The sequence below is a fragment of the Coturnix japonica genome, chromosome 5 (genome assembly GCF_054131305.1).
Source record: "Coturnix japonica strain WE chromosome 5, WE-NBRP24, whole genome shotgun sequence".
In the NCBI taxonomy this organism is placed as follows: Eukaryota; Metazoa; Chordata; class Aves; order Galliformes; family Phasianidae; genus Coturnix; species Coturnix japonica.
The window spans coordinates 51,404,355-51,420,172 of record NC_140667.1 but is presented as its reverse complement, the minus strand read 5'-3'; the positions used below and the strand labels follow the sequence as shown (position 1 = coordinate 51,420,172).

The following is a 15,818-nucleotide window of genomic DNA, read 5'->3' as shown; positions in this document are numbered from 1 at the left end:
GAATCCACTTTAAATCTGCAGGTTTTAAGCTCAGCTTCACACAACGCGTACATTCATACAGAGGCACATAAGTGTTTATGTTAAGATGTGGTGATCCCAGGTGTATTGTATTGTATTTGTATTGTAAGGTAGAGACCATAATCCTCCCTTCTGCCAAATATGCTTGAGAAAAGGAAGAGTCAGAGATGGGACCCAGCTGGGCTGCTGTATATATTCTGGAGTTCTGGCGACTTTGATTTCTGCTCAGCTCCTTTGATTTATACTTGGCTCCTGCAGGCACTTAGTGGTGACTTCAGCAGCTGAAAATAGCAGGAGTGGGTGTATCACTCAGCTGCTCTCGCATCCCCAGCCCTGCTCCTTGGGTTGGGATGTGGGGGAAGAGATGGGCAAATTTCAGCCCTGAAAGGGAGACCAGACTCCCTGGCTTCTATGGCCATGCCTAGTGCTGGGGAGACACAAGGGGAATGTAGATGCACTCCTTAGAGAAGTAACCGCGCTGTGCAGAAGAGGGCAAGGCAAATGGGGACTTGATTGTGCTGTCATTTAAATTTACATAATTCAGTGTGTGTTAACGTTCCCTTCACAGGCTGGAGTGAGCAAGATCAGAGCCAGCTCCTGAGTTTGTGTAGCCCATATTGTGCTGGATTTGGCACCCAGCACTCATCTGCTTTGTATGTGGGATGCTGCTAAGCTTTTGTGATTTTTGTTTCCAGTTAAGGCACGTCGACTTGTAGGCAATCAGTTTTTTAAATCCCCTTGATTATAGTCCTGGTGAGTGCTCTCAGGGCTGTAACTGGAGATGGTTCAGCTCTTCTAGCCTGAGCCTTTTGCTGAGTCAAATCTTGTAAGCTCCCAGTGGGATGTTTTACAGGCAGGGCTGGCTCTGTTTACATCCTTTCCTCCTGCTCATCTCATCTCTGAGCTGTAGCTATGCAATCACAACATCCCTGGTGTGCTACTGATGCTGCTGTTTCATTTTTATGGGATCTTTGTTTTGAATCAGGCAACTGAGCTTCACCCCTTCTTGGGTGAAGTAATTATCAGAATAACAAGCTAATTTTATTATATTTGTTCCTTTTGCAGACGGTACTTACGTTTTTTGACATGTGTGCCCTTGCCATCCACAGTGGGTGATCTATGTAGTGTTTGTCCCTTGTTTTGGCATTTTGATATGTGTGAGAGAGGTGAAATGGCTTTAAAAGCTTTTTGCTGGCGCCTGCGGTTTTTAGCAGACCTACTGGCACAGCTGAATCTGATAAATTGAAACGAGACTGTTTCTCTACAATTTGACATGGGGATGTTGAGGTGTAGGACGAGGTTGTCAGCTGATGCGTATCCATTGTGCTTGCTATAAGTGGCCAAAGCTGACACCAGGGGATCTAAACTGAATTACCTCAGCTGGAGGCTGGTCCTTTGCAACAAAGACTGGGAATGATGTGGTACTGTAATATACTTCCTACTAAAGGGTAAGGTAGCAGATTAACAGAGTTCATAGACTAGACATTAGCCCGTTCTTAGTAGGAGTAATGAAGTTAATGAGTGTCATTACAGCGTAGTCAGATGATTTTTACAGAAAAATGTCCAAATTGCTAAGGAGGTATTGAGACCTTTTCACCTGGTGCTAATCCTTCCCACAGCCTGCCCTAAAGACTTATTGCAGGTTGTACATAAATGCTTTAAGGCCAGTTGTGCTGTCTTGGCTGGATCCTGGTTGCTAATATAGATTGACAGCCTCTCTCCTGAAACCAGTGGACTCCTGTGCTAATATGAAATTTTATTAGAGTTGGTAGGAGTCTCCTGTAGTGGTGTTCACCATGTGAAGACCTCCATCAGAATCTGGTTTGGTGTGCAGCGTACCTTGCTGTTGATGTCCTCAAAAGACTGGTCCAACGTGGATCTTGTGACCACTGAACACAAGTCCAAGATGTCATTAAGCATATCTAGGTAACTTATCCCATTTATGCTGATATTTTCTTTCTAAATTTCTGTCTCTAGATACTTTTGAGGCCATTGGGTTTTTGCCTATGGTTGGAGTCTTCGTTATCCTCCTTTCAGTCCTCCATCAACAGAAAACTCTCCTTTGAAAAGAGAGGTGGGCTCTCATGCCTGGAACAGGAAGGGAGAAGAAAACATTACAACGAGGAGCCTAGTCTTCATGATGGCCTTGGTGAGTATCACGATATTACACCACCTTTGATGTACAGAATCTTCTTGAGACTTTGATTGCAGAGAGAATGGAGATGATATATACCTATTTACTGCGTCTCAGGTTGTCTGTGTGGATAACAGCAGGGGTTTAGACTGTAGCAACCTCCAGAACTTGATGAAATGGATATGCAATTGCTGCCAGGCTCCCATTATCTTTGTTGTTTGGAGTACTCTCTTGAGAAATGGAGGGCAACGCTACAAAAAAGTGCACTCGCCACTCTCTATCTGTTACAGGAGTGTTTTGTTAATTCAGTTAAGAACAAAATATGAATAATTCTGAGTACTGGTTCTGCCTCTCTGCTCCTGAAGGGTATGCCTGCCCTGGTTTTCTTGCAGTAGCTATTACATGCTCTTTCCTGTGTTTGTTGTTGTCTGGAAACACTGTCTTGAGTAAACCCGTGGGTGCTAGGGACAAAATAGCTGACAGAGACCATCAGGGAATTTTACTGTGTTACTGTGTTATAGAAATAACATTTTAATTTTTCTTAGCCGTCAGAAGATGCATCCATTCTGTTAATGGTGGTAAATGGGAATTTGGTGATCTCATTGTATATTTGTTTGTGAATTTGCATGTCGTAAGCGTAGAGTCATCAAAACAATCAGCCAAGAAGTGGCCTCAGAAGCCTTGCAATTATAAAGGCTGCTTCTTAGTGGTTCAGTCATAAAGCTAATTGTAGAAGGGCATAATTGCAAGGCCTGGAGGCCCTGGAGTTTTTTTGGTGCATGTTTTGCCTTACATTCTGAGTTTCACTTGACTGTTGCAAGGGATAAGGTCTTGTCATACCTGAAGAATCCAGGTCTTTTGAACAAGAAAACATGAAGTCAGTGGTACTCACTGATTCTTTCTAAATTTGTTAGTGAGTCAGGGTCAGGCTGGTGGTACCAACAAGTTTAAAAAGCAAATGGTGCTTGAAAGACCTTCCTGCTACAGGTTCTGACTTCACTATTTCTATGCAAAGATTATGGTGGGTATTTTTGTTTTGTTTTTTAAACTATGTTTTTCTTCATCAAGATGATATTTAAGTCTTTTATCCCTTCTCTTCCCCTCCCATCAAGTAGTGTAAAAACGTGGCTTTTATTTCAGCTTTTGAGATGGCACATCTTGCAGGAGTCTGTAGGCGTTGACATTCTATGGAGCTGTCACAGGCTATCATGTAAACATGTATTTGCAGTGCCTTTTTAAATGTGAATTATTACTAAACAGGGTGGCTTTTTTATTTTTTTGGTGTTTTGTTCCTTACAAATTTTGAAGGACAAAAAATTGCTTCCCATCTGACGTGCTTGATGGCAGTTTTCATTTCAGACTAAGTCTTGTGTGTCTGAGTAATAAACCTTTGAAAACACGTGTTTATAATGGAAACGCTAATTCAACTTTAACTGCAGCTGTGCCTCACAAGCAAAATACCGCACACATTAATGGGGTGTTAAATCTGATACGGCAGAGGAATGTGTTGTAAGCATTAATTGCAAGGGAAACTTAAAGTTGGAGCCTGCTTTTTCCTTTCAAACAGAATCAGCTTGGTGAGATAGAACTAAGAGCTATTTAAAAATATCAGGCGTCTATATTTAGTTAAAATTTCACCATGCTGTTTGAATAGTTGCAAGGCCAATATGGGATATATGTGTAGGAAATGCTAATGCTTTTAAAGGACGGCAGCATGAGAGGACAGAATAAACCCAGGGCTAACATAGCATGTCTTATGGCAAGTGCAGAAAGCTGGAGCTGGGAAGCCATTTCTGGCACAGTAGTTCCTAGTGAGGGAGCTCTCCCAAGGGGAGTGCTGATAAGCAAGAGTTGGTTTCAGACTCAGTCTGACTTAGCTGGGTAGAAAGGAGCAGGATGGGAGTGTTTGTAACGTGTAATTTACTGGTTAATAATTTAGAAATGTAAGTAAATTTAAAAAAAAACCACTTTTCCTGTTCTCTGCTTCTTTTGAGCTGTGTTTATTACAAGGAGATCCTAATTCTGAAGGTGTTGCTGTTCTCTAATTGGGGAAATCACTGCTCCACATCTGGAATCAGCAGTGGTTAGAACATACTGCTCTGCTATGACTGTTGGTTTTGTAAGTGTAGAAACAAATGCAATTTGGCATGACCATAACTTCTACAGTATGATAAACTCCACTTTACAGTGGTAGCCTGCACAGATTTTTCTGGGCTTAATGCGTGTTTTTCTCCTGTCCTTGGATCTAGCTGAATTTTAACTTACCTACCAATACAAAAGAGTTGGTAGTGAAACGTACGTAGTTCTGCCTGCTTTGCACTCTGCAGGTGCATGAACTGACATTCAGAAGATGTGCTGTAAACTGCCAGACTCCTTTGTTTTGTTTTGTCTTTTCCGTAAAGAGCCTGACCTTACAATGGGTTAAGTGACAATGAAATAGACGTTTCCATCATCATGGCTCTGTGATGCATCTGTCTGATTTGTTCCTAATTTAATTGTAATCACGCAGTTTGTGTCCTTATGAGAGGAACAAGATAAGGGAAAGATGTTGGTGAAAATGGTGATTTAGTTGTAAACCTTTGAGGAGACTCCAAGATAAAGGCTTTCAATTGCTAGGACACGATGGATAATGTTTCTGATGCTTGAGGCTTTTGTGGGTCCTGTTCTTGATTGCCTCATTGACCTTAGTCTGTGGCCAGTTTGACCTTAGTCAAACCTTGCACAAGCATGTGCTGCCAGATGTTACTCTTTGTATGTGTGTACTCTTTGAATGTGTGTGAGGTATGAAATCTCCCCTTGGAATGGCTTCCTTCACAAGGAAGAAGGCCCTTTCCTCAAACAGAAGCCTGACGAATCACTGGGGTCTTGTGTGAGACCTCTTTGGATGATGTGATGGTCTGGTGCTGGTCTTGAGGTGTGAATTCCATGACTAAGAGGTGGAGGCATTGTTCTTACAGATGGTATTTACTGTGCTGCTGAGCCCTTTGCTTCAGAAGTTCACAAATGAAATGAACTTCACAGAAACATTCGGCAATGCTGGTCAAACCCTTGTGTAAAGAGCTGGGTCAGACTGTGTGCTTCAGTGCTATGACTCAAGAAAGAAAAATGCCTGTTTTTTTCTACACTGTACTCTTTTATATAATGGTGTGACCTGTGACCAGGAAAGAAATTGTGGTTTTCTTACAGTGCTTTATACAAAACTGTTCTAGTTACGCCTTGCTTTGACCACTTACCACAATGTTAATCCTGTTTTCCTGGTATGTGAAATCACATTAAGCATCAGGAGACTTGAAGAAACATTTTCTTTTTTTCCATTTTCCCTTCTGTTTCATCAGCCTTGAGAGCTTTTTCAATTCGTGTTCTCAGGCTGCTTTACACAGCTCTAACCTCTGATGCTGGTGGCATACTTAAATAAATGGAGATGCAGTTATTATGTAAACCACTCATCTGCAGTAGCTGAGGCTTGAGGGAATCAAGACCTCTAAAAGTCAAGAGCAGGAAGGCTGGCAGTACATTGCCTGTTGACCTGGCTTTGCCAGCAGAGCCTGGGCCCAGCCAGGAGCTTGAAACCAGTCATGAGTAAAACGCGAGACAGTTATATGTTTGCAGAGGCATGGCTGGATGTTTAAAAACACGCAGTGTGGCTGCTGTGTGATGGTACCAATCTGGTATGCACGTAAACTGGCTTCCTCCAGTGGTGTGTTAAGTTGTGAAAGACAGCATACCACTGAATGAATAAAACTGTGGTTGTTTGTAACCCTGACAGTAACGGACCTTGGCAAGCTGCAAACTAAAAGTGGTGCAGGGCTCAGTAGCTATGGGTGTGTACAAAGGTACATAACAAGGAGTTAATTCATCACCCACTGCATTTGCTATTTACAGCTGTGGCTCCCCATCAGCACTGCCTGTGCTTCCTGATGATGCTCCATACCATCAGTACAGAAATTTCCATAGGCTGTGTTAAAATGGAGCGTGTGTGGGGGAAGGAGTAACAGTGACTGGGTGACTTCTCAAAACATTTCTAAAATAGTTGTGTTAGGCAGCTAGACTTGCTCTCCCACTACTAATTTCCAAGCAAGTAATTGCCCTGATTGACCCCAGCTTGTTCAGTTCCTGCAGGTTGGGTAGCATGACTGCAGGCGGGGTGGGACTCAGTCTATTGGGTCTGCTTTACAAGAGCAGCTTGACAGCACAAGTGGGTGGGTTCAAGCGTAGTGTAAGCTGGTGTTTCTCCAGCCTTTGGAACTTGTGATTTCCTTTTGGCTCTTGTGTCTTCATGCAAGCCAGCGAATGACAACAGCTCAGTTACAGAATGTTCTGTAATTTCTGATTACAGGTTTCTACTTTCATTCCCCTAATCCAGTAATTGCAGATGTTTCATGCTCCTTTACATTGAAAGAACTCAGTTGCCACTACTAATACGACTTTTCTAATACTCCAGTGATCCGTAGCTTTCTTTACTTCTTTACTTTACTTTCTTTACTTCTTGTAACTCCCAGTTTGAGAAATAGAAATAATGGAATATTGTTGCTTTCTTGTACTGCTATTGAGCACAGAACTGTTTGGTTTTTGTGCCTACAGTGACAAGCGGCTGTTGACATGGATAGGATTTTGCATGTATATTTTGACTGGGAGGACATGACTGGCTTCAGTGTAGTCTCTAAAGTTACACCTTTTGGCTCTTTGGTATATACAGAGCAAGTGTTACAGACAAGGAAGATGTTTGTACCTCCTGAAAATTCACACAGGATCAGCATTAATGTTTAGATGGCAATAGTATCTGTAAATGCAGTCACAATTGGTCCTATCTTACAAACTGCGGGAGCGGGATAGTGGAACTCAGAGACGACTCAATATGAGTTAACAAATGAGTACAACTTTATTATTGTGTGATCAACCTTTTATACCCCCTAACTACAGTCGTGGCATAATATAATTGGATAACCTAGACACGGCGCAATATTCTACAAACACTCCTTAACGGTGCACTCAGGTGCTTATCCAGTCAGAGCCATGAGCCATTCCTTTTGCGTTCTCTCTTCTTCTAGAGGTGTCCTTGGTTCCCATGCTGTTTATATTGCTGCACAGCTGCTGCTCTGAATAGTTTGTCTTTTGTTCCCACAGCTGCTGCTCTGAATAGTTTGTCTTTTGTTCCCACAATGACTGGTTGGCGAGACTGTTAGACGAGGGAAAGGCTGTTGATGTAGTCTACGTAGACTTCAGCAAAGCCTTTGATATGGTCTCTCCTGGGGAAACTGTTTGACCATTGCCTTTGGGTAAGGAACTGACTAGAGGGCTGTGTCCAGCGGGTAGTAGTTAATGGAGTTAAGTCCAGCTGTCGACCCATTACAAGTGGTGTCCTCCAAGGGTTGGTACTGGGGCCCATGTTGTTTATCTAGGCCCTTCAGAGGGCTCTAGATTAGCTGGATCTCTGGGCTGAGGTAAATGGGATGAGGTTCAACAAGGCCAGACCCAGCACGTTGGCCACAATAACCCCATGCAGCGCTATGGGCTTGGGGCTGAATGGATGATTGTGAAGAGGAAAGGGACCTGGGGGTGTTGGTTGGAACCTGGCTGAATGCGAGCCAATAGTGTGCCTGGGTGTCCAAGAAGGCCAAAGACATCATGGCCTGCGTTAGAAATAGTGTGACCAGCAGGAGCAGGGAGGTAATTATCCCTTTTATGCTCAGCTCTGGTGAGGCCACACCTCGAGTACTGTGTTGGTTGTTGCACTCTACAACTTCCTGGAGGGAGGCTGTGATGAGGAGGGGTTTGGCCTCTTCTGCCAGGCAACAAACAGGACCCAAGGAAATGGCCACGAGGTGTACCAGGGGAGATTTAGATTAGACATCAGGAAAAACTTTTTCGCTCTGAGAGTGGTCAGGACTGGCTGCCCAGGGAGGTGGTAGAGCCAGTGTCCCTAGTCATTTTGAAGTGCTATCTGGGTGAGGAGCTACAAGATATGGTTTGGTAGCTTGTGGTAGCAATGGTGATGGGAGGATGGCTGGACTAGATGATCTTATAGGCCCTTTCCACCCTTGTGGTTCTGTAATTCCATGATTCTGAGCCCTATGGAAACAGCATCTTGGGCTATTTGAAGTCCATCTACAACCACCTGGTGGTCCCTTTCATTTATTCTTCCCCACTGAGGCAGAATATCAGACAAGAAACATTGCTTACATCCTAATGCTGATAGAGAAGACCACAACGACAGTTGTAATGTGTATAAAGCACTTGTTACTGTGCTTAGTTTATTTATGGGTGTTTTAGCATCTGTGGTGGTGAAGACCCCCATTCCTGTCCCAGATGTATTCTTGAACAGGGACGCAGTGCTGTAGATGTTTGTGATGGAATCTGTTGTGCCAGGCATGCCTGGCTGTTTTGTGAAGAAGGGCGTTTCTGTGGCGGTGCACCTGTGCGGCCTCCTCATGCTGCTGCTAACGACAGCCCCTGCCTACTCAAAGCTCAGGAACGTGTCCGAGTCCTCGAGCTGTATCCCGAGCATGAGCTCAATCCAGATGACTTTGCCGGTGGCGGTGGTCAGCTTGAGTTTGCAGAATCGGTTGGAGGGCAGCATCTCGACCTGCACTGTTAGCGATTGAGGTGTATCCAGCCAGGCTACTGTCACCAGTTCCTGGAACCAGGCTGCAGTTTCCTCGATATCCAGGTAGGAGTCTTGGCAGAGGGTTTCTAGGAGGCTGGGCATCTGCTCTTTCCTCAGCCGGTCCTCAGGATGGTGGAGGAAGCACATCATGTCCCCCACCACCCGCTCCCTTATGCAAGTGCAGGTGAGCTCCACGCGGAGGCGGGAATTCCTCACCCCCGTCCTCGCCCTGGGGCCGTGCTCCAAGTGGAAGACATGTCCCGGGGGGGCCTTCAGGGGCACGAGCATGCGGTAGACGACGGAGTTCTCATCGGTGCTGTTGTTTTCTAAGCCAACGCCCACCCCAACGGCTTGCTGCAGCCGTGGCATGAAGAAACTCTGGGGAATTATCTGACAGATGCTCACAAGTTCATACATCAGATCCTCCACCAACGCGCACATGCGTCTCCTGGTCTTCAGCGGCCAAATGGAGAACGGACAGTAAAACCTGCTGACGAAGGTAACGTCATCGGAGCCTTCGTGGTACACCGGCTCCCACATCTCAATGTGAGGTTTTCTCCGCTTCTTGGTTACGTTTTGGATCTCCGTTTCCTCTTGCATATCTATGCACAGGACCAAGAGCAAGAGCAGGAAAAGCAGCACTGCAGTCAAGGCCCAAGTTTTCCAAGGCAGCTGTGCAATGACGTGCCAGGGTTGCACATCCATCCTGCTCTGCTCGATCTCCTCCAGCATCTTGGTCATCTGCTCTTGCAGAAACACCTCACGCTGACGCATGCGTTCAAGTGTTTCTGCATCGAACTCATCACCAACAAAAGCCAATCTCTGCGCCAACAAGGCGAAGAAAAACGCCAAAGCCATGATCTGGAAGAGATGAGAGAGGGGAGGTCAGTGGGGCTGGGTGGGAGCTTGCGCACGGCTGGGGGAGCGGGGCCAGGAGCCGCAGCCCCTGGGGTCAGGTAGGAGCGGGGCAAAGGGAGCTGGGAGGCAGCGGGGGCTGAGGCCGCTGTTTGCGCCCGGCCCAGCACAGCCTTCCCCCTGCTGCTGCACTCACCGCTGGCCCAGGCCAAAGTGGAGCAGCGCTGCCCGCTGCTGGCCTCGATGTCAGCCCCGCATTGTGACGCACTGTGCCGTCACAGACGCCCCATCCCCACCCTTTGGCCCCACCCTTCGGCCCCCCTCAGCTGCCCTGGGTCTCCATGGCTGCGGCATCGGCCCTGTTCCGAGGCACGTGTCTGCACTGAGCTCCCTGGGTCTCCCTTTACAAAGCAGACCGGAATCCCCCAGAGCGATCTCAAAAAGAAAGTTGGGTGACCCGGCCTGTGGATGCTCTGCTCCTCGTGTATCTTCTCAAATTAAATTCCAAAAATATGATCCATGCAAACTTGTTTGGTGTTGGGAGTTGGTTGGGAGAGCAGGGAGGACATGATAGCTTCAAGGGCGTTATGGCCTTGTGAGAAGGCTTGGGGAGAAAGAGGGGCAGTGGGGCAGAGACTAGGCATCGAGGGTCCCGAGTCCTCACGATGTCTGCGTATTGTTGAACTGTTTATTTGAGTGGAAGGCAGCCAGTCATTTGTTGTACCATGTCTGGATTATCCAGTCGTATTATTCCATGAATGCAGTTGGGGTATAAAAGGTTGTTTGCGCAGTAGTAAAGTTGTACTCAGTTGTTAACTCATACTTGTGGGAATACAAGAAAAGCTGTTCAGAGCAGCAGCTGTGGAGCAAGATAAACAGCATGGGAACCAAGGACACCTCTGCAAGGAGAAGAAGAATCTCACAGCTCTGATTGGTTATGTGCCTGCATGGACAGTTGAAAAGTGTTTTGTAGAATGCTTTGTTGACATGTAAGATGTTTGGGAAAGTTGTAAGGGCGGATGGGAAAGTTAGAAAATAACAACTTGTGAAGGTATATAAGGGATGTGAGAACTTGTAATAAACGCTTTGGATCGTTCACATCTGAGTCCGTGCCGAGTCGCTGCAATACTGAGTCGTCTCTGAGTTCCACAATCCCGCTCCCACAGGAATGGGATGAAATGATGAAATATTGATTCCCAAAGATGAAACCTGGAAAAATGAGTCAATGAGTGAGCATACCTGCCAATGAAACGGAATTCATGTCTGGAATTACGCCGGGCAAATAGCATGGAACAGAAGTAAAATTTCAGAAGGAAAGGTTATCTGTGGCTAATGTGGTATTTTTTTAAATGTGGTGTTATTTAATCAAGTTAGTCCTGACAAAAAGCTGCCAAAGCACTTTTTAGTACTTTGATGCCATACAGGGAGCAGGCCCCAAGTCCAGTACAGCTTATATCAAGCTGCTTTTTGCTCACAGCTCCCTCAACATCTGATTGTCTGAAGTGTGCTTTGCTGAAGGGTCACTGGATGGAGCTGTACTGAAAGCAGCAGGTCCTACAGTGAAGATTAGGATGCCCAAGTGTGCAGCAGTCTCTTCAGTTGCCTGGGGTCTGGCCTTTCTAGATAATCTGTTCCAGTGTTTGAGCACCCTCATGGTCAAGATGACTTTTCTCATGTGCAAACTGAACCTGTGATGAGCACACCGTTACTTTCCACCTTGTGACTATGGTCAGTTCATCTTATTCACGTGTTGTAGTGGTATGGTCTTCTCCTGTTGTCTCTGTGCCAAAACCAGTATTTTGATAGTTTTTGTTCTCACAGAGTCATGTAAGTAGGTAGTGAAGTATTGCTGTGTGCTGTGTATTAGTTTGTATGTCTCAGGTGGCTGTAGTTACTTGGTTTATCACGTGCCAAACTTTTATATACAATATAACTATGAGCAACGTGCATATTAGAGTTAGTAAAATCACAACAGTGTTAAGAAGTATGAAATTAAAAGATCCTGTGGCTTTTGTTTGCCATCCAAAACGAGTTTCCTACCAGTGGTGTTCTCCATCCTTCTTTGCTCTTTGCAAGATACTGCATCTGTCTTCTGCCTTGCGATGAGCGGTGATTACAGCCTTAACTCCATTGTTTCAGATGCATCTTAGCAGTTGACACAGGTTGTCGCGCTGTAGTAGTTTCACCACCAAGGTGAAGTTCATTCCGATGGTAGTAGCCTATAAATTCATAAAATGCAACGAGAGCTGAATGAGTTGCATCCTGTAATTATAGTGAAGTTACACGTGCAGGTATCTGAGCAGTTGTTTGTTGCATAGAGATGCCGTACAGGCATATGATCCGAAAGAGTTCTCCTATACCCTCATGCTCTTTGAAGACATATGGATTCATCTTCAGGATTTCATCAAGAAGTGTTTCAAAATGGCAAACGTTTTGTTCAGTGCCAGGACAAATGTCATGGGCTTTGATGGTGTTGCACTCACAAATAAATGGTTATTATTCCCATGCAACTCACCTGGTAACATCTACAGTTTGCCATTTGTTTCAGTTTTGATAAGCCCATACTCTGTGCTCAGATGGGCAGAGTATAGTTCTTGTTTTAGTTTATTTCTAGTGCTATGATATGGTATGTACTGTAGCATTGTGTGTCACTGAAGCGAAAGCTGAAGCCTTCTTGTTACTGATGAGGAGGGGTTTGGCCTTTTCTCCCAGGACCTGAGGAAATGGCCGCGAGGTGTACCAGGGCAGATTTAGATCAGGAAAACCTTTTTCTCTCTGAGAGTGATCTGGCACTGGAATGGCAGCCCAGGGAGGTGGTAGAGCCAGTGTTCAAGAGGTATCTGGGTGAGGAGCTACAAGATATGGTTTGGTAGCTTGTGGTAGCAATGGTGATGGGAGGATGGCTGGACTAGATGATCTTATAGGCCCTTTCCACCCTTGTGGTTCTGTAATTCCATGATTCTGAGCCCTATGGAAACAGCATCTTGGGCTATTTGAAGTCCATCTACAACCACCTGGTGGTCCCTTTCATTTATTCTTCCCCACTGAGGCAGAATATCAGACAAGAAACATTGCTTACATCCTAATGCTGATAGAGAAGACCACAACGACAGTTGTAATGTGTATAAAGCACTTGTTACTGTGCTTAGTTTATTTATGGGTGTTTTAGCATCTGTGGTGGTGAAGACCCCCATTCCTGTCCCAGATGTATTCTTGAACAGGGACGCAGTGCTGTAGATGTTTGTGATGGAATCTGTTGTGCCAGGCATGCCTGGCTGTTTTGTGAAGAAGGGCGTTTCTGTGGCGGTGCACCTGTGCGGCCTCCTCATGCTGCTGCTAACGACAGCCCCTGCCTACTCAAAGCTCAGGAACGTGTCCGAGTCCTCGAGCTGTATCCCGAGCATGAGCTCAATCCAGATGACTTTGCCGGTGGCGGTGGTCAGCTTGAGTTTGCAGAATCGGTTGGAGGGCAGCATCTCGACCTGCACTGTTAGCGATTGAGGTGTATCCAGCCAGGCTACTGTCACCAGTTCCTGGAACCAGGCTGCAGTTTCCTCGATATCCAGGTAGGAGTCTTGGCAGAGGGTTTCTAGGAGGCTGGGCATCTGCTCTTTCCTCAGCCGGTCCTCAGGATGGTGGAGGAAGCACATCATGTCCCCCACCACCCGCTCCCTTATGCAAGTGCAGGTGAGCTCCACGCGGAGGCGGGAATTCCTCACCCCCGTCCTCGCCCTGGGGCCGTGCTCCAAGTGGAAGACATGTCCCGGGGGGGCCTTCAGGGGCACGAGCATGCGGTAGACGACGGAGTTCTCATCGGTGCTGTTGTTTTCTAAGCCAACGCCCACCCCAACGGCTTGCTGCAGCCGTGGCATGAAGAAACTCTGGGGAATTATCTGACAGATGCTCACAAGTTCATACATCAGATCCTCCACCAACGCGCACATGCGTCTCCTGGTCTTCAGCGGCCAAATGGAGAACGGACAGTAAAACCTGCTGACGAAGGTAACGTCATCGGAGCCTTCGTGGTACACCGGCTCCCACATCTCAATGTGAGGTTTTCTCCGCTTCTTGGTTACGTTTTGGATCTCCGTTTCCTCTTGCATATCTATGCACAGGACCAAGAGCAAGAGCAGGAAAAGCAGCACTGCAGTCAAGGCCCAAGTTTTCCAAGGCAGCTGTGCAATGACGTGCCAGGGTTGCACATCCATCCTGCTCTGCTCGATCTCCTCCAGCATCTTGGTCATCTGCTCTCGCAGAAACACCTCACGCTGACGCATGCGTTCAAGTGTTTCTGCATCGAACTCATCACCAACAAAAGCCAATCTCTGCGCCAACAAGGCGAAGAAAAACGCCAAAGCCATGATCTGGAAGAGATGAGAGAGGGGAGGTCAGTGGGGCTGGGTGGGAGCTTGCGCACGGCTGGGGGAGCGGGGCCAGGAGCCGCAGCCCCTGGGGTCAGGTAGGAGCGGGGCAAAGGGAGCTGGGAGGCAGCGGGGGCTGAGGCCGCTGTTTGCGCCCGGCCCAGCACAGCCTTCCCCCTGCTGCTGCACTCACCGCTGGCCCAGGCCAAAGTGGAGCAGCGCTGCCCGCTGCTGGCCTCGATGTCAGCCCCGCATTGTGACGCACTGTGCCGTCACAGACGCCCCATCCCCACCCTTTGGCCCCACCCTTCGGCCCCCCTCAGCTGCCCTGGGTCTCCATGGCTGCGGCATCGGCCCTGTTCCGAGGCACGTGTCTGCACTGAGCTCCCTGGGTCTCCCTTTACAAAGCAGACCGGAATCCCCCAGAGCGATCTCAAAAAGAAAGTTGGGTGACCCGGCCTGTGGATGCTCTGCTCCTCGTGTATCTTCTCAAATTAAATTCCAAAAATATGATCCATGCAAACTTGTTTGGTGTTGGGAGTTGGTTGGGAGAACAGGGAGGACATGATAGCTTCAAGGGCGTTATGGCCTTGTGAGAAGGCTTGGGGAGAAAGAGGGGCAGTGGGGCAGAGACTAGGCATCGAGGGTCCCGAGTCCTCACGATGTCTGCGTATTGTTGAACTGTTTATTTGAGTGGAAGGCAGCCAGTCATTTGTTGTACCATGTCTGGATTATCCAGTCGTATTATTCCATGAATGCAGTTGGGGTATAAAAGGTTGTTTGCGCAGTAGTAAAGTTGTACTCAGTTGTTAACTCATACTTGTGGGAATACAAGAAAAGCTGTTCAGAGCAGCACCTGTGGAGCAAGATAAACAGCATGGGAACCAAGGACACCTCTGCAAGGAGAAGAAGAATCTCACAGCTCTGATTGGTTATGTGCCTGCATGGACAGTTGAAAAGTGTTTTGTAGAATGCTTTGTTGACATGTAAGATGTTTGGGAAAGTTGTAAGGGCGGATGGGAAAGTTAGAAAATAACAACTTGTGAAGGTATATAAGGGATGTGAGAACTTGTAATAAACGCTTTGGATCGTTCACATCTGAGTCCGTGCCGAGTCGCTGCAATACTGAGTCGTCTCTGAGTTCCACAATCCCGCTCCCACAGGAATGGGATGAAATGATGAAATATTGATTCCCAAAGATGAAACCTGGAAAAATGAGTCAATGAGTGAGCATACCTGCCAATGAAATGGAATTCATGTCTGGAATTACGCCGGGCAAATAGCATGGAACAGAAGTAAAATTTCAGAAGGAAAGGTTATCTGTGGCTAATGTGGTATTTTTTTAAATGTGGTGTTATTTAATCAAGTTAGTCCTGACAAAAAGCTGCCAAAGCACTTTTTAGTACTTTGATGCCATACAGGGAGCAGGCCCCAAGTCCAGTACAGCTTATATCAAGCTGCTTTTTGCTCACAGCTCCCTCAACATCTGATTGTCTGAAGTGTGCTTTGCTGAAGGGTCACTGGATGGAGCTGTACTGAAAGCAGCAGGTCCTACAGTGAAGATTAGGATGCCCAGGTGTGCAGCAGTCTCTTCAGTTGCCTGGGGTCTGGCCTTTCTAGATAATCTGTTCCAGTGTTTGAGCACCCTCATGGTCAAGATGACTTTTCTCATGTGCAAATTGAACCTGTGATGAGCACACCGTTACTTTCCACCTTGTGACTATGGTCAGTTCATCTTATTCACGTGTTGTAGTGGTATGGTCTTCTCCTGTTGTCTCTGTGCCCAAACCAGTATTTTGATAGTTTTTGTTCTCACAGAGTCATGTAAGTAGGTAGTGAAGTATTG

General features: G+C 46.5%; 3 protein-coding genes across 10 annotated transcripts in view; 1 reads left to right on the top strand and 2 right to left on the bottom strand.

Annotated features, from left to right (window-relative positions):
• The window catches only part of SYT16 (synaptotagmin 16), a 160,929-nt gene that overhangs the window by 38,128 nt on the left and 106,983 nt on the right, over positions 1-15,818 (top strand). For all 8 annotated transcript variants that reach the window (XR_014946813.1, XM_015865748.3, XM_015865746.3 and 5 more), the window contains one exon: positions 1,996-2,167. Coding sequence is in view for 2 of the 8 variants with exons in the window: in XM_015865748.3 (XP_015721234.2) it covers positions 1,996-2,167 (172 nt within the window). In the remaining 6 variants the exon portion in view is untranslated. The remainder of the gene's footprint in view (positions 1-1,995; positions 2,168-15,818) is intronic.
• LOC146760819 (inositol 1,4,5-trisphosphate receptor-interacting protein-like 1) lies at positions 8,607-11,000 on the bottom strand. The gene has a single exon (XM_085549586.1). The coding sequence runs from the start codon at positions 9,612-9,614 to the stop codon at positions 8,607-8,609; it is 1,008 nt and encodes a 335-aa protein (XP_085405712.1). The 5' UTR covers positions 9,615-11,000.
• LOC146760818 (inositol 1,4,5-trisphosphate receptor-interacting protein-like 1) lies at positions 12,322-14,858 on the bottom strand. The gene has a single exon (XM_085549582.1). It carries the CDS (start codon positions 13,970-13,972, stop codon positions 12,965-12,967), a length of 1,008 nt encoding a protein of 335 aa, XP_085405708.1. The 5' UTR covers positions 13,973-14,858; the 3' UTR covers positions 12,322-12,964.